The following is a 26,597-nucleotide window of genomic DNA, read 5'->3' as shown; positions in this document are numbered from 1 at the left end:
AATTTCTTTTAGATATATAGGTAGTACTCTAAAAAAAACTGTTGTGGAATCAAAATCTGAAAGAAATAAAAACTTCTTGTGCCTCCTTCCTATCAAAATCCTGTGAAAAAATTAAGAACTACAGAATATGATATGGGTGATCTTATTCAACCAAGGATAATAATTAGCTAGTACCACAAAGTAGTGGTTCTCAAAGTTTGGTTCCTGTAACAGGAGTTATCAGTAACACTTGAGAATTTGGTAGAAATAAAAATTCTCAGATGTCATCCCAGACCTTCTGAATAAAAAATTCTGAAGGTGAGGTTCAGCATTTTGTGTCTCCCCAAGCCCTCCAGTGTTTTGTTTTGTTGGCAGTATTGGAGATTGAACTCAAGAGTGCTCTACCACTGAGCCATATCCCCAGCTCTTTTTTATTTTTTAAGACAGGGTTTCACTAAGTTGCTGAGGATGGCCTTGAACTTGCCATCCTTCTGCCTCAGCCTCCTGAGCTGCTGAGATTACATGCACCACAATGCCAAGCTACAATTTAAATTTTTATAAAAATTTTACCTACATGGCTTTTATAATTAGAAGTCTTTTTTATTCCAGAGGAAAAAATGTCATCAAAATAATATTTAACTTTTAATGCTTGATAAAATATATTTATTTACTAGAAATCTGAATTTATATACTAGTTTTATTAACATGTAGCCAAAATATAATATTACAAAATAAACTCACTTATCTAAGTGTATAAAGCATAATCTATTGAGGTTTGTAGAACTCAAGATCAAATATGCTCTTTACAAATCCAAACTTAAATAATTTTTCACTAATAACTTATGTTCAAAAAAAAGACCCCAAACTATAGGTCAACCAGAAAAACAAAGGGATATAAAATCGACACTTTTAGAAATATTTCAGATCACAGTGAACATAAGAAAATGCTCCTTTAGTCTCAAGAGGTACATTCAAAATGAGAAAGAACAATTTGTATTTCAGACCACTTCAAGAAACATCGCAGAACTGGAAGCCAATCACCTAAAATTATTTGCAAGAACAAAGGGGAAAGAATGGAAGAAGCCCCATTCCAAGAGAATTCCAACTCCACATATTAAGCCTTTCATACCAAATGGTTCTTTCATTTTAGAAAATAAAATAGTTTTTCTGACTTACCTGTATTGTACTGGCCCTTGAAAAGACCTAACTAGCTATCAAAATGAAGATGGAACCAACTTAGAATTAAGGAAATATAAAGGCAATAACACTTACTATTGGACTTAAGAACAGGAAAAGACAAGTGAATAAGAGCCACAATATCCATTTATTAGATTACTGTCTTTTTTTTTTTTTAGTTCTCTCTCATACTATCTTAATAAACTTATAAAGTTACTAGGACAAATGTTATTATACTTTTATAGGTAAAGTTATAGCCACAAGGATTAGAGTATTATAGAAATCTTCTACTAATACCTTTCCTTATTAATTTATTTTTTTGCTACTGGGAATTGAACTCAGGGATATTTAAGCACTGAGCCACATCCCTATTTTGAGATGAGGTGTCACAAAGTTGCTCAGGACCTAAGTTGCTGAGGCTGGCTTTGAATTTGTGATCCTTTTGCCTTGGCCTCCCAAGTCACTGGGATTATAGGAGTGTGCCACTGCACTGGATTCCTTATTTTTATTTATTTATTTATTTTTAACATTTTTTTTTTAAAAAGATGTAGATGGACACAACACTATGCTTTTATTTGTATGTGGTGCTGAGGATCAAACCTGGGTCCCGCCCATGCTAGGCGAGCGCTCTACCGCTGAGCCACAATCCCAGCCCCAAGGATTCCTTATTTTTAAATTAGAGAAACTTGCAACTCAGAGAAACCTGAACACTTTTGCTGCCCAAATATCTTACATAAATAATTGGTTAGCATGGAATTAATATTTAACAATTAGTTTAAAATTATTCAATAATATAAGGAAAAAATCCTGTATATTTGAGAAGTAAGTAGTACAAATAAATATATCTGTAATTTAAGAAATATTTACCTGTTATAGAAGTAAGACCCATGCAAGTGGCTGCTATTGTCACTCCCAAGACTGCTGCAGTATCCTCCAATAATATAACATTTGTACTAGGATCACGACTTTCCATTACTTAACCATGAAGAAAGAGATAAGAAAATTTGTAAAAAATCTAACTTGTTACTATCAGAGGACATTTTAGTAATCATCTATTTAAAATCAAACTATAAAGTAAGATAAAAAGGTATGACAGACCATAATTTTTAAAATTCTGTTTAATATAAACATAATTTTTTGGCTTAAATGTCAACAATAAATGCCATATAAAGTCAAATTACTTTTTCAGGTTATGTAAGCATATACAGAAATACAGTAGTTTACTTAAGCCAAATCCAAACAGAAAGTACCCATATGCTCCAAGTGCACATTTTTCCAAATGGCTGATTTATTCAGTAAGAGTCACATAGGGAAAACACTGAGATATATTTTATATCCATCTAAGTGGCACAAAGCAATAGCCTTAGATCATTTTAAGAAAATAAACAAGGAGACACTGATATTTGGCTTCTAAAACACATACCATATTTATAAAATGACATTCCTTTGGCCTGAGCACTCCTACGAAGTTCATTTACTGCAACAAGAAGTGTTGCTGAAAGAAAAGCATTCATATCAGCAAGGAAGAGGTTTCATACCTCCAAACTCTCAAGAGATAAATTAATAACAAGCACAACACTTTAATGGCAGGGTTGGCAACAAGGAAAAGCTCTATATTAACTCATTATCAAGACTCTAATTAATCATTATAATAAAATGAATCTCATATTTCTAAACCATAATCATTAAATGAGTGTAACAACAGACTTAATTTATTGCATAGCCACTATTTGGCAGGTACCACCTAAGCAGAGTCACTTTTTTGTTGTTGTTACTGGGGATTGAACTGATTGGCACCCATTCCCTGAGTCACATTCCCAGCCCTATTTTGTATTTTATTTAGAGACAAGGTCTCACTGAATTGCTTAGGGCCTTGCATTGCTCAGGCTGGCTTTGAACTCATGATTTTCCTGCCTCAGCCTCCTGAGCCACTACGATTACAGGCGTGCACCACCACACCTGGCAACACAGTCAGTTTTGAGCCTCCCAGTCTTTTGAAGCAGGTGATATTAACACCATTTTATAGCCAGCAAAGATGAGGGGCCCCATAAATACATACAAATATGATCTGTCAATTAAAAATTATATAATTTAAAAACCAGACAAAGGGGATGCCACACATACAAAATGACAATGCTTCAGGGGTATAGCAGTGAATTAAAGTTTCATTCCGTATTAGCAGTTCTATGTCATAATACAATTATAGGTGTGTATTTCTGAAGTTTTAAAAGCTGAGTGTTTAAAACTCTAGTATGATTATATTTTTATATTGTACTCCAATTTTTTGTGCATTATGCAGTACTAAAGAACAAAACACACTTTCCTCTTGTCACATCCATTACAGAAAAAACCACAGTACATTATATAAAGACCTCTTTTCCTAAAAATAGACAAACCTTAGATTCCTATTCCACAGTTTTCTTTATTCAACAGAACTTAAACTATAGCAATGGAATGCTCAATATATATCACTATACAGTGAGACTTTGTGATGGCACATACCTCCTTCAGATACCAATGATCCTGCTAAAATACAATATGCCTAGAAAATAAATATTAAAACATACATTCAGTATTTCACTCAAGAATCACAATTTTTCATGTATAAAGTTTGTCATATCTAAAACAGAAAAATTCAAATCCAAGCTAGATGGTAAGGATCTTTGACAGGAAACAATTCAAACAAGGGCAATGACATACAAACACAAACACTGGAAATCTGGGGTTGTGGATCCTAGACACAGTTAAGATCCACACCCGTATTCAAATAACTTCTGGATTCTGTCTGAATGTCCAGTATGAAAAAACTCCTGTTTCAGAAAGGCAATTAGTTATAAAAAATAATCAATTATTTCTTTTGGTAGCAGTACTTCCTTGCAGTCCAGGACATACTTAAATTTTCTTAAAATTTTTAAATAAAATTTAAACCAAATACCTATAGAATTTTCAACATACCTTTCTAGACACCTACGCTTTTCTGAAACAGAGGTTTTAAAAGTTTCAAACCTGGCCCCAAATCCTTATAATTCTATTGTAAAAACTGGCATTTTCCAAAATTCAGAGACTTGATTGAGTATAAAGAAAATGATAGAACAAGAACTAGAACACAGGCCTCCCAGTGACAGATACAGGCTCTTTCCACTGAATCTGACTGACAACTTGAAATTAATTACTGCTACTATGATTAAAATAGTAGCTAAATTTCCTAATAACTCTTTTTAATCCTTTCACCTTTTTCTTGATTCGAGACATTACCCAATAAAATGAAATGATTACCCAATAAAATGAAAAAGCATATATCAGAGTCAAAGATCTCAAAATAATTCCTAATAAACTGGTTTATGATATGTGGAACCTATTATTTATTTAAAAAGAGCCATAGTCTAATGCAACCCTGTTTGTTTACTCAGAGACACATAAGTTATTAGAAACTTAAAATTTATAAACAATTGAAAATTGATCTCATTAATGTCTAATGTTGTGCAAATTAGATATTAAGAGGCACTATATTAGGGCTGGGGTTGTGGCTCACCGATAGAGCGCTCGCCTAGCACATGCGAGGCCCTGGGTTCAATCCCCAGCACCACATAAAAAATAAAATAAATAAAGATATTGTGTCCGACTAAAAAATAAAAAAAAAAAAAAGAGGCACTATATCTACAAAGTGGCCAAATCTTTGGAGGAGATATATGTTTGTTTACTTTCACTATATGAAATGTATAATTGTAAGAAACTGACCAATAAAAACTGTGGGAAACTAGTCAATAACAAATGTAAATAAGTGTAGTTTAATAGGCTTGCTATTATATACCATGTTTAATAGGCTTGTTATTACATACATAAGATGTTAAGTGGGACTCTGTCTTAGTCTATGACCCAAAACAGAAAACAAAATTACAGTACCCCTACATTCTAGAATGAAGTACTGTTAGTACCTCCAGTCTTTGCACAGAAGATAGATCCAATCTGAGACCTCTATTCTCTAGACTACACCCAACCCCAGCTCTATACCCACTTGTCTATTTAAGAAGAGCTGGAAGTTAGGGATATCAAAAGTCAAGATTTCTTCAATGCAAGCAGTTGAGCTGTTGAGGTTGCTCAGAAAGCTTGATATATGTTCCAGGAGTTTGGATATAGCATGTCTGAAGCTCCGTTGAACAAGAAATCTCAAGGCAAGACTGGGTCAGCTGTGTCAGCAGAGTAGGCGATTACTTTTGGGGAAAAATTTGCACTCCCACAGAAGGCATGTTAAAAGATGTCTAGCTGGGTGCAGTGGCATGTGCCTGTAATCCCAGCAATTCAGGAGGCTAAGGCAGGAGGATCACAGGTTCAAAGCCAGCCTCAGCAATTTAGTGGGACCCTGTCTTGAAATAAAAAAATAAAAAGGGCCACGGGGTGAAGCTCAATGGTAAAGTGCCCCTAAGCTCAATCCCCAATACAAAAAAAAAAGGCTAAACATAAGGCCCAGATATATAGCCCTGAATAGGACTCTTTTGGAAAAAGATAAACTGTAACAAAGGTATTCTTGCCAAGTGCAGGGCAACCTCAAATATGTCTGAGTTAGAGGAAGTGCTATGTAATTTGTACTTGTCAGGGGAGCTAGTCAGAGCAGCCAAGCATTGTAATCTCCAGGAAATGTTCATGAAAGACAAAGAAAGCTTTAAACATCTACAAAGGCCAGGGGAAATCAAAGCAAAATAAAACTGTTGTGTCAGTACTTTTTTGTCTCCTATCACAACCTTGGAGCTGCCTTTAGGGAAGGGGAGAAGGAAAGGACACATAGGCAAGGCTATACAGAAGGTGACCATCCTTCTATCTTTCCAATCCCTCAGTGCAGGCAGGCTTCTGACTGAGAAAAGGAGATGCTTTAACTTTTAAATGCAGTTCCAATTTATGACTAGTAACATAAGAGTGGATATTTTAATTATTGACATGAGACTATTCTTAAAACTAAAAGAGAACAGAGGTGTGTTTGTTCTTCAACAGCAACTCAAAACAGAAGAAGTCAACAAGGTCAGGCTTAAAAATTTTCCTTATGGGGCTGAAATTGAGGCTTAGTAGTAGAGCACTTGCCTACTACATATGAGGCACTAGGTTCAATCCTCAGCACACATAAATTAAATAAATAAATAAATAAATAAATAAAGTCCATCTATAACTAAAAGAAAAAGTTTTAAAAAAACCTTCCATATAGAGATCCTTCTGTTTAATATCACAAAATATTATATAGATTTAGATGTCTTACTCTAAAAAAAAATAGCTACAGATACATTACCCTACATCACACAATCAAGAAGGTATGTTATTCCTGTTCTTTAATACCAATATGACAAAGGCATTTTACCATGCTTAAGTCATTATGTCATATTACTTCAAAATGAGGGAAGAAAAGAAAAGAGGATTACCCATAGAAGGGATTCCATTGGTTGAGGATGAAGCAATCCCATAACTCCATGGTACCAAGAGAGTCCTGCACCCATCATGAAAATACCAACACCACTAATTAGTGAAGAAATATAGCGCATGTTTGAAAATCCATACCTGAAAAATTAAAAGAATACAATTTGCAAAACTAAAAGTGATTTCCTTTCAAAACATGTGTTTAATAGTTTTTTTAAAAAAATTCTTAGAACATCAAAATGTTAAAGTTGTATATTTAAACAAAATGTTAAGTGCCAAATACAAAAGAGAAAAGCTAAATATAAAATGGGAAAAAAACCTGCAAGATCTTTGAAAGCAATATAAAAGTAAAGAGAATGTCATTTAAATTAAGATATTTTCTAGTTCTTTTTCCATATAGTGTATTTTGATTTACTAGGACTTCTTTACTATTATGTTATCAAAATTAATTTTCAAAAAATACATTCAGTGGGGCTGGGGATGTGGCTCAAGTGGTAGCGCGCTGGCCTGGCATGCACGAGGCACTGGTGTTCGATCCTCAGCACCACATAAAAATAAATAAAGATATTGTGACCACCTAAACCAAAAAATAAACATTTAAAAAAATACATTCAGATGTTTAATGAATTGGATGACATTTAAATATCCTTGTAATAGAGCTTCTAATGGAATATTTTGGTCTTGTGATCAACCTGTGATTTATATTACCTGTAATTTGAGGCTCAAAACTAAACAGTTTGGTATATACAATTTATTGCTGCTTCTGAATAGTTTAGCAAACAGTAACTGTCAACTATTATTAGAACCAAGAGCTTCAGTTTTCTGGGTGGTTCTATGGCTAATTTCTTAAAATTGTAATTTTTTTCCAAGCATTTTGTTTAAAATGTACATTAATTTGTTTTAGTGTAAGTATCATAAAAAGAAGTTAAATATATATGAGAAAAACAATCACTTCTTCATAAGAATAATTCCTGGGAAGTTTACTCCCAAACCCAAATTCTACTGTACCCTTTTGGCATATGCAAATTCAAACAAGATTTTTCAATCAAAACTACTCTTTTTTTAAAAAAAAAGATTTAATTTTGCCATAGGAAAATTCTTCGTTTTACCAGTTTGATTTAGAAAAACTTACTTCCAAAGTTTCCTACAAAGCAATATAGTATATACATATTTATTTAAGTTAAAGTAAATTAGGATCTAAATTAAGTGGCATATCTTTTTTCCCTCCTTTGGTACTGGGGATTGAAGCCAGGGGTGCTTAACCACTAAGCCACATCCCCAGCTTTTTAAACATTTTATAGAGACACAGGGTCACAGTGGGTTGCTTAGGGCCTTACTAAGTTGTTGAGGCTGGTTTTGAACTTGAGATGCTTCTGCCTCAGCCTCCCAGCCATTGGGATTATAGACCTGCATCACCACACCTGGCTAAATGGTATAATTTCATTTCAGTTGTTTTCAAGAAATTTTAGGCTCTTATTGAAAATTTTATCATGTAGATCTGCACTATCCAATGTGCTAAGTCACTAGCCACATGTGACTATTCAAATTTAAATTAAAACTAAATATAGATCAAAATTTAATTATTCATTAGCACTGGACTCATTTCCAGTGCTCAGTAATCACAAGTAGTTGACAGATAAAAAATAGTTTTATTACTGCAGAAAATTCTATTGGGCAGTACTAAAGTAAATAACTAAAAATAGCCTAAGAAGAAATTTTCACAACATAAAATTGAAAATTTTTACTTTCTGATTTTAAATATTTGGCATATAACAATGGTCAGGAAAAAATTTTTTTGGAGATAGTAAAGCTATTACTAATAGCTAATCTGCTATTACAATTAGCAGATTAGGGAACTAGTTGTTCTCTGTATTAGCTGATTGATTATTATAGTATATTCAAAATGTTATTATTTATAACAGGAGTGCTTTCTTTCAAGTAAGGAAAGGCATTTATAAAGCATAGATACAGACACCTTCACAGAAATAAAAGTGCATTGTGGGGGTTACCGGGATTGAACTCAGGGCACTCAGCCACTGAGCCACATCCCCAGTCCCATTTTGCATTTTATTTAGAAATAGGGTCTCACTGAGTTGCTTAGTGCCTTGCTTTTGCTGAGGCTGGCTTTGAATTCACAATCCTCCTGCCTCAGCCTCCTGAGCTGCTGGGATTATAGGTATGTGCCACTGTGCCCAGCCAAAGTGCATTTTTTCATCCTAAGATCCTAAGATCAAATTCTATTGATAAAACTAGTAAACATAATGATGCATGTAAAATTCAAATATTTAATTTTAGATAGTTGTTAAAAGCAAAAGAAAAAACTATCAAATAATTGATATGATTCAAAATAATATATTCTAAAATGTATACTCATTTTACAAATATGTAATTTTAAAATATTAACAAGATATTTTAAAATAAAAATAAAAGGATTAAAATAAGTATATGTTTAATGAAAATTATCTGCAAAACTTTAGACTGGGTAGCCTACATTTGAAATATGCTTCCTGGACCAAAATAAAACAGAACTCTAAGGTCCAAATAAATGCTTTATTATTATCGAATGTGGAGAACAAAAGATCTTCATACTGTGTTTCAAAGCATTAAAATAATTTAAAATTCATATTCAATTATACCTTAAATTTATTTAGGCACAGCAGTTAGTCCTACATTTTAGATACTACAGTGGAAGAAATGGACAGATCTTTTACAAATTGCAGATATATAAATTGCAGGAGGTTTCTAAAATTTAGCTCCTTTGATTTCAACAACTTGTTGCCAAAAAAAAAAAAAAAAAAAGAAAAGAAACAAAAAGGCAATATTCTTACGGATGAGTAGGATCTGGTGTTTGAATAGACTTACTGATGCCCAATGCTAGTAAACCCTATGGAGAAGAAGGAAAAAGCGCAAATAATCATTAGCAAGATGGAAAATATTATATGATTAAGTCAATTTTGACAACAAGAAAACTCCATAACACATGTCCAATGGCCCAGCAATTTTAGTTTTCAGTACTCAGAAAAATAAATGAATCTCAAAGGGCTCAAAACAACACTATTTATAAAGATGAAAAACACAAAAGCAACTTTAAAATCCATCAGTTTGGGAAAACAAGTAATAAACCTTAAATTACTTTTACGATACTTTAAAAGAATGTGGATGGGGCAGAGCTTTTTATACTGACATGGAAACAGCTTCTAGACTTACTACAAAGTGGCAGGTAAAAAAGCAAATTAGGCAGTACATAAAATATAAACTCATGTTCTGTAGTTTTAATAAACTACTTATAAAGCACAAGAAAAGGTCTGAAGTAACCTACACTTAACTGTTTATAACTCAAGTTTGTTAGGATAGTCTGTAGTATCTATTTTTTTTTACAAGATAAATAACTACTATAGCTGTATAAACAAAAAGTAGTAAAAAGTTTAGACAGTATGAACTGTGTATACGAATATATATTTGTAGTAAAACTCAAAACCATGCACAGGAAATACACACATCAATGTGTACAGGGCACTGATTACCTGGGGAACAGAAAGGAAGAAATAAAGATGAAAAACTTATAATAATTAAGATTATATATCTTCGCTGGGGGTATAGCTCAGTGATAAGAGTATTTGCCTAGCATGTGCAAGGACCTGAATTCAACCCTCAGTATGCAACCCACACAAAATTTTCTTTCTTTTTTCTTTCTTTTTTTTTTTAACATTTATTTTTTAGTTGTAGTTGGACACAACACCTTTATTTCACTTGTTTATTTTTGTATGTGGTGCTGAGGATCGAACTCAGGGTCTTGCACGTTTGAGGCAAACGCTCTACGGCTGAGCCACAACCCCAACTCAAAGTTTTATTTCTTAAAAAACAAAAACCTAAACATGGTAAATTGCTAACTTGTGTTTAATTCTAATAGCCAGATTCCCACTTTCCCCCCTTTCCTCCTTTCTTTCTTGCCTTCACTTTTCCTCCCCTTCTTTAATTTCTGAATTTTATACATTGTTATCCATTGGAACTTCTCAATATAAGTAGGCTTGCTTGTAGTAAGTACCATCCATTATACTTTGATGTGAATTTAGAAATCTATAAAACTATCTACCTCATTAGAACTATTTGTTTAATAAGAATGCAAAGCCTCTACATGAATGCCCTATATAATTTTAATTGACTGATTCAGGACCTTCCTGTATTTCAGTATAATACCAAATAATTAGATATATAAGGCTTCCAGATAACCAAATTTTTCAAAGATGAGTTTTATTAAAAATTATTAAAAATTTATAGAGAATAAAGCATCTTTAATATGGTCGAAACAAATAGATACTGGATTTTTACGTTTTGATATTGGAAATCCTACCATAAATACACAGAATATTACAAGTCCTTTTTAAAAAAAAAAACAAAAAACAGATTCCCAAGGAAGGGGGGGTGAATTATCTAAATTACAGGTGGTGAGTCTTCAGTGAATTAAACTAAGAAAATGGGAGTAAATTAAAAGAAACATATAGCTGGGCACGATGGCACATGCCTGTAATCCCAATGACTCAGGAGGCTGAGGCAGGAGGATCTGAGTTCAAAGCCAGCCTCAGCAACTTAGCGAGCTGCTAAGCAACTCAGTGAGACTATGTCTAAATAAAATACAAAATATGGGGCTGGGGTTATGGCTCAGTGATAGAGCGCTTGCCTACCATGGGTAAGGAACTGGGTTCAGTTCCTCACACTGCATATAAATAAATAAAGGCCCACCAGCAACTTAAAAAATATTTTTAAAAAAATGCAAAATAAATCGCTAGCAATTAGAGAAATGCAAATCAAAACTACTATAAGATATCATCTTACTCAAGTCAGAATGGCAGCTATTATGAAGACAAACAACAATAAGTGTTGGCGAGGATATGGGGGAAAAGGCACACTCATACATTGCTGGTGGGACTGCAAATTGGTGCAGCCAATATGGAAAGCAGTATGGAGATTCCTTGGAAAGCTGGGAATGGAACCACCATTTGACCCAGCTATCCCTCTCCTTGGTCTATACCCAAAGGACTTAAATAGCATACTACAGGGACATAGCCACATCAATGTTTATAGCAGCACAATTCACAATAGATAAACTGTGGAGCCAAACTAGGTGCCCTTCAGTGGATGAATGGATTAAAAAAATGTGGCATATATACAAAATGTAATTTTACTCAGCAATAAAAGAGAATAAAATCATGGCATTTGCAGGTAAATGGATGGAGTTGGAGAAGATAATGCTAAGTTAGCCAATCCCTAAAAAACAAATGGTGAATGTTTTCTCTGATATAAGGAGGCTGACTCATAGTGGGGTAGGGAGGGGGAGCACGGGAAGAATAGATGAATTCTAGATAGGGCAGAGGAGTGGGAGGGAAAGGGAAGGGGCAGGGGATTAGCAAGGATGGTGAAATGTGATGGACATCATTATCCAAAGTACATGTATGAAGACACGATTTGGTATCAACATACTTTATATCCAACCAGAGATATGAAAAATTGTACTGTATACGTGTAGTAAAAATTGTAACACATTCCGCTGTCATTTATTTTTAAAAAATCAATAAAAGGGCTGGGGATGTGGCTCAAGCGGTAGCACGCTCGCCTGGCATGCGTGCGGCCCGGGTTCGATCCTCAGCACCACATACAAACAAAGATGTTGTGTCTGCCAAAAACTGGAAAATAAATATTAAAAATTCTCTCTGTCTGTCTCTCTCTCTCTCACCTCTCTCTTAAAAAAAATCAATAAAAACATTTTAAAAACAAAAAATACAAAATAAGGCTGTGAATGTGGTTCAGTGGTCAAGTGCCATGAGTTCAATCCCTAGTATCCTAAATAAATAGAAATATAGATCTCTTAAACTTGTACATTAAAATAGTGATGAACTCACCTTATGCTATGAATGTATATATACATGTATACATATGTATATGTTTATAATACTTATGAAATATTTGATGAGGATTTAATCATTTTAAAATCCTTAATATTCAGATTGCATATGTAATAAATTCTGGGATATCAACAATAATTTTTTTTAATTTTGATTTTTTAGTTATCAAAGGACCTTTATTTTAGTTTATTTATTTTTATATGGTGCTGAGGATTGAACCCAGTGCCTCACACATGCTAGGCAAATGCTCTACCACTGAGCCCAACCCCAGCACTCAATAACTATTTTATAAATCAAAATTTGTGCCACATATATTCATATAAAAATCAGACCTCATAGCTCATCCGTAATCCTGTTCTCCCTCAGAGGTAAGGTAGAATCACAGTTATGTTGGGTAAGTGTCATTCTAGACTTTTTCCTGCACATTTATCTTTCACACATACCCCACACTTGTTAATGTATATATAACCAGTACAACATAGTACTAACATCTAGTGGCAAAGAAGCATCAACAGTGCTCACTGCTCCATAATCAAACCTTCCCTTTGACATTCCTTCATTACTATACATGTAGCAGTTACATGCTGTCTTGGCAGATCTTTCTAGTTTTTGTTTTTTAAAAAATATTTTTAGTTGTAAATGGACACAAAACCTTTATTTTTTTAATTTAGTTTTTTTATGTGGTGTTGGGGATCGAACCCAGTGCCTCATGCAAGCTAGGCAAGTGCTCTACCACTGAGCCATGACCGCAGCCCCTTTCTAGTTGTTTTAGTGCATATGACCTGCTTACAAGACAAAGGAGTGTGTCTTCTTCTAAACACTCACTACATTGAAAACTCAAGTGTTCAATAAACTCATGTGAGTTAATATTAAATAATGTGCTGTATATTATTTAGCAGAAAAGCTTTCAAAACAAACTCTCAAATTGTGAAACTAAATCATCATTAGAGATAAAGGTCTAATTTAAAGCTGAAAGTGTTTTGTTGCTCAGAAGTAAAGAAAAAATATGGCATTAAAATACTGCAAATAATTAAATTTTTAGAAATGTTATTATAGATCTCAAAAAGAACAGTTTTCAAAAGGATATGAGAGATACAATTTCCATCTACTGTATGAGGTCCAATTAAAATCTTTTTCATTGAAGCCTTTTTGAAAACTCTAAGGCATACTCTTCACTTAGGAGTTCTTTTTTTTAATATTTATTTTTTAATTTTAGGTGGACACAATATCTTTATTTTATTTTTATGTAGTGCTGAGGACCAAACCCAGTGCTTCACACATGCCAGGTGAGCGCTCTACCACTGAGCCACAACCCCAGTCCCTCAGGAGTTCTTAAAGCACTTAATACCACATGGTTTCAAACTTATTTTTTTCTTATTTTGTTTATCCCTTTACAAAAATTCATTTCTTTTTCTAGTTACAAAACTAATACATGCTCACTTTAAAGAAATTTAAGTAATACAGGAGATGGGATTATTTAAGAGTCTAGAGTACATTTCAGACACTTTCTCTCTCTCTCTACACACACACACACACACACACACACACACACACGTTTATCTTTATCTCTATGTATATTTTTAAATTTATCCATTTTTTTTTTGTATTGGGGATTAAACCCTGGGATGATTTATCACTAAACTACATCCCCAGTCCTTTTTATTTTGAGACAGAGTCTTGCTAAGTTGCTGAGGCTGGCCTTGAACTTTTGAGCCTTCTGCCTCAGTCCCCTGGGTTCCTGGGATTATAGGTAAGCATCCAGCTTCTATATTGCTTTTGTGAATATGTTTGTGCCCTATTTCAGAAAGGGGTGTTCATGCTTAAATATTTTATCGCAATTTACATGTCTTTTTGCACTTTGCTTTTCTAATATACTGATGGGTGGATGGATAAAACAATTCAAAAAATCTGACAGACCATTTCAATAAACTCAACCCATCCATTTCTAAGCATCATCAACTATAAATATATGACCAAATCTATTTAATCTAATTCATATCTATTTCCTCATAAATGTTTTGAAACAAATTCCAAGCATCATACCATTTTGTCTTTAAATATTTTAGATGAATTTCTTTAAAAAGTAGGCCTTTAGAAAATAAAAGCAGGAGATTATTTGTCAAACTTCTAAAAATTAATATTAATTCTAATATTAATGTTATAGAATTTCTACTCAGTAACATTTGTATATAAAAAAAAGTTTTATTTTTTATCTATATTTTAGGGGGTACTGAGGACTGAACCCCAGGGTACTTTACCACTGATCTACATCCCCAGCTTTTTTTATTTCTTATAAGATAGGTCTTGCCAAGTTGCTGAGGCTGGCTCAAACTTGTGATCCTCCTGCTTCAGCCTCATGGGTTGCTGAGACTACAGGAGTGAACCATCATGCTTGGCATAAAAATTTTTATTTTTGAGAAAAAATTCACATGCAGTGAAAAACACAAATTCTGAGTTTATAGTTTTTTGAGTTTTAACAAATGTACACAGCTCTGTAACGTATTCCTATCGAGACAGAACCTTTCCATCATCCCCAAAAGTTCCCCTATGCTTCTTTTTAATCTTCCCCCACAAGAGAAGCAACCATTTAAAAAAATTTAAAGTTCAAATTTTATCATAAGTACTCTTTTGTATTCACCTTCTTTCAGTATTGAGATGCATACATGCTACCAACTAGATAAGTAGTTCATTCTTTTTTATTGCCAGATAATATTTCATTGACTGTTTATACCTATTGATGTTGATGGGCTATGGATTGACTCCAGTTTTCTGGGCATTATATGTAAGGCAGCTATAAACATTCTCATACAAGTCTTTTGTGGACATTCATTCCATTTCTCTTGAGTAAATACTTAGGAGTACAACTGCTGGGTCAACAGGAAAGGCATATATTTATAGGAGAATGCCAAACATTTCAACAGTGTACCATTTTACTTTCTACCAGCAATGTCTAAGAGATCTGGCTGCTCTCTATCTTCACTAACATCTGATTGTCTGGCTTTCTAATTTTAGCCACTATAGTGGATGAACAGAGGGTCTTGCTGTGGTTTTAGTATATATTTCCTGGTGACTAAAAGTATTAGCACTTCCTCATGTATCTACTGACCACCATTCATGTATCTTTATTTGTGAAATACCTGTTCAAAACTTTAATCTTTAAAAAAATTGAGTTATCTTTTATTCCCGAGTTGTATAAGTTCTTTATTTTAGACACCAATTCTTCGTCAGATATGTTTTGTGACTAATTTTCTCCCAGTCTATGGCTTGCCTTTTTAGTTTCTTTCTTTCTTTTTTTTTTCACTTTAGTTTGTAGATGAACACAATATCTTTATTTTATTTATTTACTTTTATGTGGTGCTGAGGATGAAACCCAGTGCCTCACACGTACAAGGCAAGCACTCCATCATTGAGCTACAACCCTAGGCTGCCTTTTTAGTTTCTTAAGGGTGTCTTTTAATAAGAAAAGGTTTTTAATTTTCATGAAGTTTAATTTGTAAACAACTTTTATGGTATAGTTTATTCCCTATTTACAAAGTTTATGCTTACCCAAGAGTCTAGAAGATATTTTCTTAAGTTTTCTTCTAGAATCTTCAGTTTAGCTTTTATATTTGAGCCTATAACCCACCTCAGATTTGTACACAGTATGGGTCAAGGTTCCTTTTGTCCCCATATGGATATCTAAAATTTCTAGTAGTGTTTGTTAAAAAGGGGGAAAAGAATTTTCCTTTCTTCAGTGAATTGCATTGGTACCTCCCTCAAAAGTCAGCTAGTGCTGGGTACAGTGGCACATACCTATAATCCCAGCAATTTAGGAAGCTGAGGTGGGACAAGTTCAAGGCCAGCCTCAGCAACTGAGCGAGGCCCTAAACAACTTAGGGAGATCCTGTCTCACAGTTTTAAAAACAGGGGGCAGGGGGTAGGAACAGTGCACCCCTGGGTTCAATCCCCAGTAATCTCCCCCACCAAAAAAAGTCAATGTAAATGTGAATCTGTTGGTAGAATCTCTATTCTGTTCTATTTGTCAATTCTTTCTGCCCGCCTCCCCTAGTAGTGGGTACTAAACCTATGAGTACTTTATCACTGAGCTATATCCCCAGCCCTTTTTTGAGACAAGAGTCTTGCTAAATTGCACAGGCTAGCCTATATTTGTGATCCTCCTGCCTGAGGCTCCCTGACTGCTGGAACAACAGGTCTGTGACACTGTGCATGACTATTTGTCTGTCAATTCTTATGTCAGTATTTCATTGTTCTAATTATTAAGCTTTATCTAACTTGAAGTCCTCTGAATTTCTTTTCAAGATTGCTTTACATATTCTAAATTCTTTGCATTTCCAAATAAAATTTTAAAATTTATTCAGTTTGTCAATTGTATAAAAAGCCTGTAGGGATTATAATTAGGATTACAATAAATCTGCAGATTACTTTAGGAAAATTTTACATATTAATCCCATGGCATCCAATCCATGTGAACATAGTATTATCTCTCCATTTCTTTAAATCTTTTAAAATTTCTCCAAATTTATAATTTTCAGTATAAAGATCTTGTACATCTTTTATTAGATTTCTTATTTAGTATTTTGTGATACTACTAATGGAAATTTTTAAGAGTTGTATTTCTCTCATTGATTTTCTGGTAGTAGAAATGCATTGGTAGCTGCATATTAACCTTCTAAACTTACTGATAATAAATATTAAACCAACCTTACATTCCTGGAATTATAGTCACTAGATTATACTTATTTTTACAAAGTGTTAGATTTGGCTGTATTTTAAAGATTTTTGAAGCATGTTCATGAGGGATCCTGGTCTCTCTATTTTTCTTTACTCTTGTAATGATTTTGTAAAGTTCTGCTTCATTAAAGGAGTTGAAAAGAATTTTCTTCTCCATTTCTGAAAATCTATGTACTGTTATTTCTTCTTTAAAAGTTGATCAAGTTCTCTTGATACTATCCCATAGGTTACTATGGATTTCTTCATCTTTTCCAATTTTCTCTCTCTGGTTTTAGAAAGTTTTGTACTATTACGAATTCAAGACTAATTGTTTTCTTTGCATTATCTAATCTGGTATTAATTCTATACAGTGAATTTTTTCTGACATTTTTCTTTTTAGCTCAAAAATCTTCATTCAGTTCTTTATCCATATCTTCCCTTTCTCTTCTCATTACATTCACATTTCTTTTCAATGCAAAAACATAGGTAATAACAGTTTAATACCCTTGTCTGCTAATTCTATCATCCATCAAATAGACTGTTTTACTCACTGACTTTTTTCCTGATTATGAGTCAAAGTTTCCTGCTCCTTGGACCATCTAGTAGGTTGTTTTTTTTTTTTTTAATTGTATGCTAAACACTGTGCATGTAATACCTGTTATAATGAATGTTAGGATTTCCCTATCTTTCTTAAAGAGTGTAGGGCTTTCCTCTGACAAGTTATTAAATTGTCTGCATATCAGTTTGATCTAGGGAGGTCTGTTAGGAAGGGTTCTATTAAAATAGCCTTTACAATTAAGGATAATTTATCTCCACTATTATGGTAAGAGTCTTTTGTTGACCTGGATATTAATGGGGACCCTCTTATCTCACCTCTCAGAACTTGAATGTATTTCAGTCCTGTGTGAGCTCTAGGACTTACTCAGCTTATTGCTGCTCCATGATGGTTTCTTACCCAGATTAATGTCTACACCTTACACATGTGTGAATTAACATTCAGCAAAGATTCAACTCAAGGAAATCCCTATATAAGACTTCCACAGATTTTTGTCTTATTTAGTTCCTTCCTCTATTGAATTCTGCTTTGTAATGGAGCCACTTCAGATTCCCTGAACATTCATTTCTGTCTTCTTAACTCATGTGACTGTAATTTCCCAGTATTTTATATCTTTACTCAAAAACTTAATTTACTGACTCTTAGAGTCATTAAGAACTCATTTAGACAACAAATTTCTACTCAATGTAAAAATTTCTTCTAGGAAAACCTGTAATCATTTCGTAACTGATAGCCATACTTCACATTCCATTGCTGGATGTTCTCAGAGCCTAATGATCTGCTTTAAAATATAATATGATAACCCTCTATATTATTGGGGAATTAATTCCAAGACAACTCAAGGATAATAAAATCCTTGGATGCTCAAATCCCTTATATAAAATAGTATAATTTGCATATAACTTACAAACATCCTCTCATTTAAAAAAACATTTCTATATTATTTATCATTTCTATATTATTTATGCCTAATACAGTGTAAATGTTATGTATATAATTACCAAATTGTTTAGGGAATGACAAGGAAAAATGACTACACGTGTTCTGTACAGATACAATTTTCTTTTTAGTATTTTTGGTTGAATCTTAAGATATGGAAACCATGGATGTAGAACCCACAGATATAGAAAGCCAATTGTACTTAATCACTCAAAAATAAAACAATTTTCCTTTTCTACCATAAACCAACTATAGGAATCACTATTTTTAAATATATCAACTTTGAGACTAAAGCTTAAAAATGTATTTTAAAATTAGTAAGAAAAAAGCTTTTATCCTCACCTGGTTACAAGTATCAGATAATGAGTGTATAGCTTCTGAAAACATACTTGCTGAACCCGTATAAATCCAGGCAAGGAATTTAAAGAAGCAGTTTAAACCATTGCTAGGAGAGAGAGAGAACAATTTAGCATAGGTTTAGATTAAAAATTTTCACCACAAGCTTATTTAATTGACTGAAATCCATTAAAAGTAAATTTAAAAGAAATTATTACCATTCACATAACAAGAGTACAAATCTGAAAAATATAGTTTATGGTACCATTAAGTACTCACATAAAGAGGCACAATATATGTTATCAATTACTTGAACGTATTTTGAGAATGTGAGAGAAAAGAGGGTATTCTGCATTTGGACAAGATGAAAAGTAAAAGAGAATCTGCATTTGATATTGTCCAGGAAGCCAGCATTAAAGACAAGACTTTGGTAAGCCTCTGTTGAGCAGGGAGATGCCAGAGTTGAGGACAAACCTAGATTATATAGCCTTGGGTCAAAACTAGAAGACCCAAATGCTCAAATAAACAGGATTACCTCAGAGAAAACGAGGGGCTCAGATTCCAACAGTAATGACTAGCATGACTGATCTCAGGCACTCTGCTTGTCACCTACCATGCTATATTACAACTCCATAATACAAATATTAACACCCACATTTTGTAAATAAGAAAATTGTACACCTTCAATTATCCTTTCCCCTTCCCACTTTCCTTCACTTCAGATATATATATTATTATTATTTTTTTTTTTTTTTTGCAATAGTGGGGGCTGAACACAAGAGCACTCTACCACTGAACTAAATCCCTAGGCCTTTTTATTTTAAGACAGGGTGTTGCTAAGTAGCCCAGGCTGACCTCAAACTTGTGAACCTCCTGCCTCAGTCTCCGAAGTAGCTGGGATTACAAGCAGAGGCCACCACACTGGGCAGATAACTTAGTGGGAAAAAAAAATCTAATTTATTTCTATGGTCTCAGTTTTCCTCACTTTATACTAAGTCTCTGGTTCACTACACAATGTCTCCTCTCTTCAACATCCTACTAGATTGTTCCCATCAATACTAGCAACTATTCCTTGTTATTAAAGTCCTAGAAATATTTTAGTACTTTCCTTAACCTCTGTTTGCCACTTTTGATACTCCTGGCTTTCTTCCTACCCTGTGCCTCACTGTTCCTCTCTCCCTTGAAGGCTCTTTTTCCTCCACTTTTTTTTTCCTTCCCTTTTCTAGGTGGGGTGACTGATCTTAAGCCCATGAGGAATGAGCTGCCCCCAGACTTTTCCAAATCTATATTTCTTTACCGCTAATTCTTATGTGTGCAAAGACAGAGAACCAAAGACACACCTTTGTAGTGGGGGTTCCTCCACCTATTTCTTAAAAGTCAGCATTCTTCAAGGATTTCTCATGAAGGCTTTTCTTCACCCTATATGTACTATTCCCCATATGATCTCAAGTACTCCTATGGCTTTAATTATCATTTGAATAATTAAATACTAATGTGAATACTGATAATTTTTGACTCTAAATATCTAACCTAGTTCTCTCTCTTGAGCTTAGACCAATATACATTAACAATAATAATTATTAAGTATATTTTATGCACCAGGTACTATACTAACCAGGTTATAGATGTTATACATATTCCTCTAACAAGGAGAGCTATAATTACTATCACTATTTTACTAGCAAAAAGAACTAATCCAGGCTGGGGCTGTAGCTCAGTGGCAGAGCGCTTGCCTAGCATGCGTGAAGCACTTCATTCGATCCTTAGCACCACATAAAAATAAATAAAACAAAACAACAACAACAAAAACTCCATTCTGTCCATCTACAGCTACAAAAAAGAAAAAAAAAAAAGAACCAGTCCTGTTGATCACCTACATCTGACCTACAGATACCTCAAACTAAAATATTTTCTCTGTCCATACTTTGCCCTCCTTCTAGCATTTCTCTCAGTGAATGGAACAATATTTACTCAATGCCTAAAGAGAGAAACTTGGGTATCATCTTTGACCATATTTTTTAAGTACCCACTGAATCTGTCTGTGTCTCTCCATGTGTCCAATCATGACATCATCATCCCTTGTTTACATTATTGTAAATGCCTTGCTCTAGTTTAGTACCCCTGCAAATCTTAAAGAATCATGCATTGTATCTTTACATATCCAGGTCTTCTTATAGTTTCTGATATATAATTTTAAGAACTAATGAATTATAGAATTAATGCTTTTATGTTGCTTAGGGCCTTGCTAAGTTGCTGAAGCTCGTCTGGAATTTTCAAGTCTCGTGTCTCAGCTTCCAGAGTCAGTAGGTTTATGCCACTGTGTATGTGGCTGTGCCTGGCTATACAGCTTAAAATAGATTGATCAGCTGGGCGTGGTGGTTCATGCTTGCAATCTCAGCGACTTGGGAGGCTAAGACAGAAGGATCACAAGTTTGAGGCCTGCCTCAGCAGTGAGGACCTAAGCAACTTAGTGAGATCCTGTCTTAAAATAAAAAATAAAAAGGGCTGGGGAATGTATCTCAGTGATAGAAGTGCCCCTGAGTTAAATCCCCAGTATCAAAAAAAAAAAAAAAAAAAAGTGATTAGCAAAATGAATAAAAGGTAAACAATGTAACAGGAATCAAGAAGACAGACGGAAAAAGAAAAAAAATCAATAATTATGTTCTTCCAGGTAAATGGGAGAAAACAAGCATGAATATATTCTTTAGTATCTGTAACCTAAGTTGGTTCAGTTATTCAAAAAATAAGCTTGGCTGATTTAACATTTTAAAAGAGATTCTACCAATTTCAGTGAAAATAAACAATTTCAGGTAGCAATGCAGATCTTAAAAATATCAGAAGTACATAGAGCACAAGCGTGAGTGCCTGCCTCTGTGGACTCCTACTCTTCCCCCACTGCTTTACTAACAATACAGGCTTATTCGATTCCTCCTAAAACAACATGAACCTCTAACTCTATAGCTCCCTACCAAGTAATAACTTTATATATTCAAGCATACACACATTAAAAAGAATATATTTCTATTTTTACAAGTTTATTTTTCAGTACTTACATGCAAATGGCAACCATCACCACTTTTCCTGGTCCCTTAAAGAACACTGATGCTGTTCTGGAGCGTGGCTATAAAAACAAAAACAAAAACAAAACCTTTCCAAAATCTCCCACAAAAGCACTATAATACTCTGACACAGTAGAAAATTTGTATTCTATCAAAACCTCTCAACAACTAGGCTTTATTTATTTCTTTTCCCCCAGAATTTCCTCTTAAAAAATGGGCAGAAGAAAATTAAAAATGCAGCTGGAAAAAGACCTTAAGTGTTTTCCCTGTAATTCATGTCATGCCTACTTCCAGAAAGGATCCAAATGGGTCACAAAGAAACTAGTAATGAAGTGATAAAAATATATTGAACTGAAATTCATATACTCTACAAATTTTGCATTTCTTAAGCAACTTCTTAACTTTTCAAAAAGAAACAGCCAAAGCCAATGACTCTGCTGTTCTACTTCAACTTCTGACTGTTCTCTCAAGACAAAAGACCTCAACTGAAAATAGTGTGTTAAATTCCAGAACAAAGCAAAACAAACGAAACAAAGCAAGTAGGGAAACATTCAGGGGAACTATATTCTTTATCTTTTTTTTTTTTTTGCCTTTCTTTGAATATATACTTCTTTGTGTTTTCTCTCATACTTTTTCCTTCTCCTGGATTGTTACTACCTTCTTTTATTATTATTATTATTACCTACTTTTTGTTATTACCTACTTTTTTTTGTTATTACCTACTTTTTCCACTGCAATCTATTTATTCTCCAAGTGTCACCTTTCTTCCTTGATAGCCTTCCTTGATAATCAACACAGAAATACTCTACTATAAATTTATTATTGTACTTTACACCTTTATTAAAGTATTTTATGTTTTTCCTTCCACCATTTACTCAGGAAATACTTATTGTGCAACTACTCTATGCCTGGCACAGTTCCAGATGCTGGAACATGACAGTAAACAAGAAGGGAGTTCCTGCCTTCACAAATCTCATAGATCACAAATGCCTAACATCAAATAGTAATGAATATAATAAAGCAAATTAAAGAGAAGTAAAATGGCAATGGGTGGGGAAGAATTCAAGTAGTCAGGGAAAGAGGCTCAATTATGAGACGAGAAAGTCCAAAGACTGTAACAGAAATAAGCTTGGTTTGTACAAAGGACAAAAATAAGGCCACAGTGACTGAAGCAAGAAAAATGGTAGGAACTGGGGCCAGAGAAACTGGAGCTATATCCCACAGGACTCTGCAGACTCCTTACTTAGTTTGAATTTTATTCTAGTGGGGAAAAAAGAAAGTCACTGAATAATGTTAAGCAGAGACTTGACATAATCTGATTTATGTTTCTAAAAGATACAGTTTATGATGTGGACAAAGAAACAAAAGATAGAGCGATTAATTAGAAAAATGTTCCAGGTAGGAGAGAAGAATAGTTTAGACTAGGGTTTCAATAAAGAACACAGTGAGAGTCAGCTACACTAAGAAAGTATTTTGGAGAAAATGCCAATGGAACTTGCTAATGGATTTAAAATATAAAAAAGGCCCTTAATGAATCTCTAATGTTAGGAGCCTGGATGAAGAGAAAGAGTTCTCTGCAAGGGAAACTGAGGAAGAGGGATTAATAAAGTAGGGGGAAAATGCTAGAGATTCTTAGGATTCTTGAGAACAATGTATTCCAAGGAAGAATACCTGCTAGTGTATTTGATACTTCCTTACTTCTCTGATTTCCATGAAGAGGGATTCCCGCTACTCCCATATTGTTGGCATCATACACTCCCCTCCTCCTAACTGGCCTCCTGAGAATGAGGTAGGTAAACTGATAAACTTGTGATGGAATGCTAGGCATGCTTAGTTAGTTCTCTCCTTTCCTTTAGGATTTGGTATACATTCTGTTCTGTTCTTTCCCAGCTCTACCTAAGAAGTAGGGGGGTGGGGAGCTGGCTACAACTTAATGAATAAGTCCAAGTAAGTAAAGTCTTTAAAATCTAAAGTACTGGGGCTTGGATCCTTGAGAAAAACAAATAGGGGGCGAAATTTGAGGTTTTAGTGGGATCATGCCAAGCAAAATTTGATTCTTACTAAGTTACCATAACTTATGGCAATTTTGTCCCCTGCAGGCAAGCACCAACAGGTCTTAAAGAGAAGGACTAGACCTAAATGATATAGAGGTCCTGCAGGGCAGTCTATAACAACTTAAATTCTATAGATCCAAGTTGGCCTGATATTGCAGAAAAAACTGAGAAAAGATTCTGATTTAGGCATTAGGGAAACAAAATGTTTTTGTTCTGGGGGGTGTGTATTTGCTTGTTTTATACTTTTATGGTGTTTTCACCCAGTTCTGGAAGCCAGGATTTTAAAGAGTATTTCCAAAATTCCATATGAACATCAGAGCAAAAGGCCTTGCCTTGAAAAACAGTGTGAACTGTCTACACTTTATGAAAAATATGTAGTATACACCTATGACAGGTAGAGTGTAGTATTTTATGAGGCTATTTATTACTTTCCAATGTATCCACTTAAGACAAGTTAGAAACTGCTGCTTCTACAGTATCATGAGCACAGGCACCACATTATGCAAGTGTGCACAGATGCAGAACATGAAAATAACTCCCTGTGGCTCCTTATTTATTATTAATTCCATATTTATTAATTAATTTTATGGTAGGGCTATAATGGATACCTTTATAACAATTGTGTGCTGTTAAAACAATAAAGATTCAATGACTCTGTTTTGAAGGATGTTTTTTCTATTAATGGTAAAATATATGAAGAAGTGAAGTCTTGATTAAATGGCCATCACTGGACTCTATATGTAACTGTGTTTTATCACATCACTACTAAAATTTATCCAGAAACCATCAACTGGCTGCACAGTGTTGTGTGATCCAAGGTATGTGTAGAAGTCACTGTCCTTCCTTTTATACCACTACTTGGCAATGGTATTCCAGCTTTAGAAACTTGACTCTTGAATGGCAAGATAATGTTAGATGCAAAAGGTTTGATTTCATTTATAAGTGGTGCAAAGGTTCAACATTTTAAGTAAAAATACTTTTATACACTATTCTCTCACAAATTTTTTAAACATTAGAGCTTTCCTCTGAGGGAAAAAATACTTCAGGGCTTGACTTTTGTATAAATTTTAACTGTAAAATACAGATTTATCTTGTATCTGTTCATGAAAATTAAAAAAAAAAAAAAAAGGAGAGATCAGTAGAGGAAAGGGCCCATGGAATAAAAGAAGGGAGTGAGGGAGTGACATTGGCCAAATTATACTGTTATATTGTGTATTGTGTGCATGTATGAATAAATAACAAATAATCCCACCAGTATGTACAACTATAATGCACCAACAAAAAATGTGGGAAGAAAAATTAAATTAAATTTAAAAACTAAAAAGAAAACAGAAAAAAAATAAATTAAAAAAAGTGTGAATCAGGTACTCCTAGTTCTGTACTTCAAGACTAAGAGAAGGAATTATACAAAACAAAACTTATCCGTGGGGTTTCAATTTGCACTTAGATCTGTAAGCTATAAACTCTGATCATAGATCTAGATTTCTAAGTTCTACTGCTTATTGATAAATGCAGAGAGTGTGTGTTTGATTATAACAAGAATGTACTGTATCCTTTAGTTGAGTAGAGAGCAGAATGTTAAAAAATGCATACAAATAACAAAAACATACTACCTAAGGTAGAAGATAAAGATTTCTTTAGAAGAAAGGTTTGAGAATTTAAGGGAGGGAAAAAAACAAGAAGAAAGGGAAATGAGATCTTTAAGATCAGAATGCTATAATAAGGAAAAAAGAGATTTGTTGAGCTAAAGAATATTGTAGAAAAGGGGAAAATGTTGGTAGTAACAAGGTCAAAAAGAATAATAAGGAAGGGCTAGTATGGATACCTTTATAATAATTGTGTGTCTAATAGGAGAATCAAAATCTGAAAAAATAAAGAGATCATAGGGAGCCAGGATTCACAATACTCTTGAGAAGCATCCTGTAAAAGCTACCTATAAATTCCATAATAAAAGCAGCTGGAGCTGGGTGTGACACATGCCTGTAATCCCAGTGATACAGAAAGCCATTTGGCAGGAGCATTGCAAAATTGATTCAAGGCCAACCTCCGAAACCTAGCAAGACCCTGTCTCAAATATATAAATAGAACTGCCCTTTTTCAAGATCAAGATTACAAAATGTTGGTAATTATCGAATATCTGATATCTTTTTTTCTATTTTTTGTTTATACTTGAAAAATTTTACAATTAACAAGTTTCTTTTGGATTGAGACAAGTATAGAAAATTAGGACAGATTTCAGAGAGGACTAACAGGAAAAGTGGCACTTACTCATTTAAGCTGGAGATAAATGTACTTCCAGTGTTCTAAAGGACTAACTTAAGAAACTCACAGAATTAGGATTCTAAGGGAAAGCACAAGAAAGTAGAACATATTAAAGGGAAAATGAGCAAGACACAGTGGCATATCCTGGTAGTCCCAGTGGCTTGGGAGGCTGAAGCAGGAGGACTGCCAAGTTCAAATTCAGCCTCAGCCACTTAGTGAGGCTCTA

At 33.9% G+C, this 26,597-nt stretch overlaps 1 protein-coding gene and 1 non-coding gene across 3 annotated transcripts in view; both read right to left on the bottom strand.

Annotated features, from left to right (window-relative positions):
* Nucleotides 1–26,597, bottom strand: part of Slc30a9 (solute carrier family 30 member 9) — an 89,442-nt gene that overhangs the window by 18,511 nt on the left and 44,334 nt on the right. For both annotated transcript variants that reach the window (XM_076864588.2, XM_076864589.2), the window contains exons 8-14: nucleotides 22,050–22,117; nucleotides 19,003–19,105; nucleotides 9,384–9,439; nucleotides 6,561–6,696; nucleotides 3,658–3,697; nucleotides 2,579–2,650; nucleotides 2,023–2,130 (exon numbers count right to left, since the gene is read on the bottom strand). In XM_076864588.2, coding sequence (XP_076720703.1) covers nucleotides 2,023–2,130; nucleotides 2,579–2,650; nucleotides 3,658–3,697; nucleotides 6,561–6,696; nucleotides 9,384–9,439; nucleotides 19,003–19,105; nucleotides 22,050–22,117 — 583 coding nt within the window. The remainder of the gene's footprint in view (nucleotides 1–2,022; nucleotides 2,131–2,578; nucleotides 2,651–3,657; nucleotides 3,698–6,560; nucleotides 6,697–9,383; nucleotides 9,440–19,002; nucleotides 19,106–22,049; nucleotides 22,118–26,597) is intronic.
* On the bottom strand, nucleotides 20,219–20,348 carry LOC143406592 (small nucleolar RNA SNORA38). The gene has a single exon (XR_013092236.1). It is a non-coding gene; the product is annotated as a small nucleolar RNA SNORA38 (small nucleolar RNA).

The sequence above is a fragment of the Callospermophilus lateralis genome, chromosome 8, assembly GCF_048772815.1.
Source record: "Callospermophilus lateralis isolate mCalLat2 chromosome 8, mCalLat2.hap1, whole genome shotgun sequence".
In the NCBI taxonomy this organism is placed as follows: Eukaryota; Metazoa; Chordata; class Mammalia; order Rodentia; family Sciuridae; genus Callospermophilus; species Callospermophilus lateralis.
This window is presented reverse-complemented; position numbering and strand designations above follow the sequence as displayed.